The sequence below is a fragment of the Galeopterus variegatus genome, unplaced genomic scaffold, assembly GCF_000696425.1.
Source record: "Galeopterus variegatus unplaced genomic scaffold, G_variegatus-3.0.2 Scaffold1103, whole genome shotgun sequence".
NCBI classification, from domain to species: domain Eukaryota; kingdom Metazoa; phylum Chordata; class Mammalia; order Dermoptera; family Cynocephalidae; genus Galeopterus; species Galeopterus variegatus.
The window spans coordinates 161,609-166,266 of NW_007727214.1; the positions used below are offsets into that span (position 1 = coordinate 161,609).

General features: G+C 35.4%; 1 protein-coding gene across 1 annotated transcript in view; it reads right to left on the reverse strand.

Annotated features, from left to right (window-relative positions):
- Nucleotides 1-441: 441 nt before the first annotated feature.
- FBXO43 (F-box protein 43) overlaps nucleotides 442-4,658 on the reverse strand; it is an 11,643-nt gene continuing 7,426 nt past the window's right edge. Inside the window, 2 exon segments of the mRNA XM_008574780.1 lie at nucleotides 442-1,133; nucleotides 1,239-1,442. Of these exon segments, the coding sequence (XP_008573002.1) occupies nucleotides 885-1,133; nucleotides 1,239-1,442 (453 nt within the window). The 3' untranslated portion in view covers nucleotides 442-884.

Here is a 4,658-nt window from a genome sequence, read left to right on the forward strand (position 1 = left end):
AACTATCTTCAGATTTTTCCCTGGTTTTAGTAATTTGTTCAACAATAGAACTTATCTGTTTCTTGCTGCTGTTCTATAAATGAAACATGCAACCTCAAATCATTTTTGGAAAGAGATACATTCATTGCAACTTTTCTTAATTAAAAAAACTATCTTTTCCAACCAGCCCAAATTGTTAATACCCATTGTTAAAATATTAATACCCATACTACGTTAAATAAATGAAATCTGTGTCTATTGTTCTAGAATTTTTAAAGTACTTATTTGAAATGTGTGACTTAAGAGTTTATTAACTAAAACTCCAATTATGAATAACCATATACTTCTCATAATTTACTTTTTGTCTTCCCAGTTCTCAATATTAAGTAAATTTTACTTAACCAGAAGTTTACTCAAATATGCCAAATAAGAGAAAGACTGAAATTATAAATTCAATAGAATTTCTGAAAGAATTTTATTTATATTCCAAGTACTCATTTTTCAAATCTATAAGGCCATCGGTCTCAAGATCAAAAATCTTAATATTATTTGGAAAACTATTTTTAAAAAATGATTGAAGAACATTTCAACACATAGTGATGAAATGCACACATTTAAAACGTTACATGAAACAGTAAAATACATATATACGAGAACACTGAATATTCTTTATTAAAAACACCAATTTATTAAAATGGATTAAAATGACAGTAAAATAAAATTTTTCAAAACTCACCTCTTTAAAGAAAACATGCAATGACATAGATTATAATATTTACAAAATAGGAAATAAATCACCATCTCTCATTAATGGGATGATATGCACGCATTCAAAATATTCATAATTTTAAGTCCAACAAATAAAACATTGCATAAGGGAAGTGCTCCTTTTATATTTAGTCTCTTTAGAGGCGTTTTAAATTCCGCTTACTCTGGGCACTTCCTGGGAGACCATCTTTTCTATTTCTTGGCTTTGCTGCTCCTTTACTACATTCTTCAGACCCATGATAAGCACACAAACATAACACACAAAAGTCAAAACCACAGGTTGTGCGGCTACACAGTCCCCTTTTCTTATATGGCTGGTACTTAGCAGGGGATTGGCACCTTGGGCAAGGTTTTAATGCTTCATCAGTAAAAAGTGTTTTGGCAACCTGCAGTGAAAGCACACAGACTAAATGTTCTGGTTTCATATACAGGACAACTTTATTTCAAACTCTGTAAATATTTATTTCTAACAATTTATGGTAAATACTCACCTTAAAATATTCTTCCTGTTTACTACTTAAGTGAGTAACAGAAGAGCTTGCTATAGGTGTCAAAACTTCTCCCCAAGGAGATAATGTTGAAACTTGCTCTTTCTGAGTACTAGGTGGCCTAGCCTGTGCTTGCACAGATCTTAAAGCTGAGCGGTTTGAAAGATGGAGTCGGGTGGCAGCATCCTCTACATTTAACACAGCCCCCTGCGGTAAAAAACAAGAGGAGTCAATACCATAATATCAAAAAGCTTGTGGATAGCTTTCTTTTTTTTTTTTTCCTTTTTGTCTTTTTTCGTGACCGGCAACGGATCACAACGCTCAGTGTCGCGCCCATACTGGACCGGGACCGGCAATGGAATCGCAACCCTCGGTGTTGCGCCCGCACCTCGCTCAGCCAGTGAGCCACCAGTCTGTATGTGGATCCGAACCCTAGGCAGGAGCGCCGCTGCGCTCCCAAGCAGTGCACTGTAGCAGTGCGCCACCGGGCCGGCCCGTGGATAGCTTTCTGATGCATATGATTTCAATGTTTGGAAGTGGTTTTATATCACCAGAATTTTCTACTTAAACCATTCCTTTTTAGAAAAAAAAAATCTTTTCTCACCTAACATTTAAAAGTGAAAGAAGTATAAAAAGGAAAAATTAAAACAATAAATTCTAGCTTTGAGTTTGCATGAAGTTATTTTTCTGTTTATGTTAAGCCTCGGTTTGGCAAACGTTTCCTGAAAAGGGTATACTTTGATAGTACACATTTTGCAGGCCACAGAGTTGCAGCTATTCAACTCTGTGGTTATAGAGAAAGCAGCTGTGGATAATACAGAAATGAAAGAACAGGGCTGTGTTCCAATAAAATGAACCTTCGATACACAGGTGATAGACAGGATTTGGCCTGCAGACCATAGTTTGCAACCCCTGTTTTAAGGTCTAAGAAAGGTGAATCTTTTAAAAGTTTGCTATGGATATTACAGAATTCTTTAAAGTTTTCTTACCTTAGCCACATGTCAGAAAAACAATGAGCCCCATTAAACCATGTGACTCAATTTCTTTGGCTGATTTTTGCACATACCTGGTGCTGATTCATTTTTACAGTTAAGTTTTCGACGGCTTTGATACTTTAAGGAGAAAAAATCTCTCATTTGAACTCAATTCTCACATTACTCAAATATTCAGTCAAGAAATATGTTAATTAGAATATCAAACATCACATTTTATATATATATATATATATATATATATAATTTTTATTTGTCAAGTCTACCTCAATAAACCTGGAAAATATTTTAAAAAGTTATTAAAAGGAAATATTTTTAATGAGTAATCCTTATAGCCTTCTATTTTGTTAAGGTTGGTAATGGGGAAAAATAGCAGTTATTTTAAAAAAACAAATTGACATTCTTAACCAATTATCAAAATAAAATGTAGTATAGGTGAATTTCCTTACATATCGAACTATAATTGTTTTTCCCATCCTCTGATAGTCTCACTTTGCCACATTGGCCCCTAACTGTGGGGAAAGCTAAAACATGAGAAAACACAGTAGGATAAATATAGGAAGTGAGGTTAGCTGGTCATAAAAAATTACGTGATTAATAGTTTAAAAATATATGCATAAGTGTAATGAATAAATATCGGTCTTCAGAAATTATAATAAATATAGCTGGACATGTTGAACTTATTCAAGGACTCAATACATTTATATTAGATATGTATAAATGATTTGCAGCCTACGCCACAAACACATGATGCAAGAGCACACTAAAAGGAGAACTTCCACTGGATTTTGATGGAGTTATTAAACACAATGATTGTGCATGCACCACAAAAACAAATAAAGATATGTTGTTGAAACAAATTTCAGCCACAGAAGAAACGTTGATTCATTTAATAAATATTTATAGAACACCTAATAGGTGCCAATTGAATAAAAGTCTAATCCCTGTCTTCATGGAGCTTAAAATGTGTGCTACTATTTCTGAACAGTAAGAGGCAGAGCGGTCATCAAAAGCACATGTCCATGAGTGCCAACATTTTTCAAAACATGGTTATCATCATGTTACCAGAAAATATTTAAATGTAAGGGTGGAGTCATCTCATGGTTGCTCATTTCTATAAATATAAGAGAACAGTGAAGAACAAATCAAGAAATTCAATGGAAAAGGTGCAGTATTCCAATTCTGATGCTCATTCTCACTGTTCCAAAGCTAACAGATGAAACTGAGATCCTGTTACTCACACCTGATCTGTGCCTTCTAATTGTTACAAATAAGGAGGTTTCAGGGACGCTATATAAGTATGAGGAAAACCATCAAACCACTTTAGTTTTATAATTTTTCTGTTTTGATTAATGATACATTAGGATGTTCAGGTAGAAAGCAACCAGTCCATATTGGAACAGGAGCACATATGGCCACAGGAAAGATGTCTCTGAGTAAAAAAGAAGGAACAGGTAGGACACCTGATTCGTTTGAACTTACACAGAGTAGACTTTCAGTTCTGGTTGATAATGGGAGATGAATCAGAGATCTGTATAGAGAAACACTAAGCAAAACAAAAAAAGAAAAGAAAGAAAAACTGGGCAATTATTAACTCTGGTAAAAAAAAAGTTGTAAAGGAAAGAACATGTTACAGCTGTGAAAAAGTCATAATAATCTCAACAGTCTTAATAATGTCAACACTTAATTCCAATTCATTCCCAAATGGTGGTGTGATTATAGTCATAAGATAGGAGAAAGGAACAAAGTAATTCAGAGAGAGAGAGGGTAGGTAGGTAATGGTAAGAGGTTAGAGAACTAACCTAATCCCCTATAGAAAAAAAAATAGCAGTAAAAGTATGTTATCTAGAAATATGAAGGTAAGTACTAGAAGAAACAACTAGAGTTGAAAGTAATTGCCTTGATGGGGCAAGAACTGAGAATAGTTAGGGGATAGGGCAGGAGAATGGTGTGTTTTGCTATAAGCCTCATAGTTCAATTTGACTTTTAAACCATGTACTTGTATTAATTTGAAAAAAAAAGTTTTAAAAAGCAAACCAAAATAAGAAAGAAAGCTCAATAAGGGAAAAAGTATAATAGTTTAAGAAACCAAGTTTTTTTTAAAAAGTGATTGCTAGGATATGAGGATGTAATATTTTATCCAGAGGCATCTGAGGAGTTGCCAACACAACCAAGTTTGTTCCTTAGAGGAGTTAAGGAGTATATGAAGCTAAAAGTTTAAATAGGTGCTTGCTTAAAAAATGTTGGGGCTGGCCCGGTGGCGCACTGGATAAGTGCGCCGCTTGGGAAGCGCGGTGGCGCTCCCGCCCGGGGGTTCGGATCCCACATACAGACCGGTTCCCGCTCACTGGCTGAGCGAGGTGCGGGAGCAACCCCGAGGGTTGCGGTCCCGTTGCCGGTCCCCCGCCCGGCGCGGGGGCAACACCGGGGG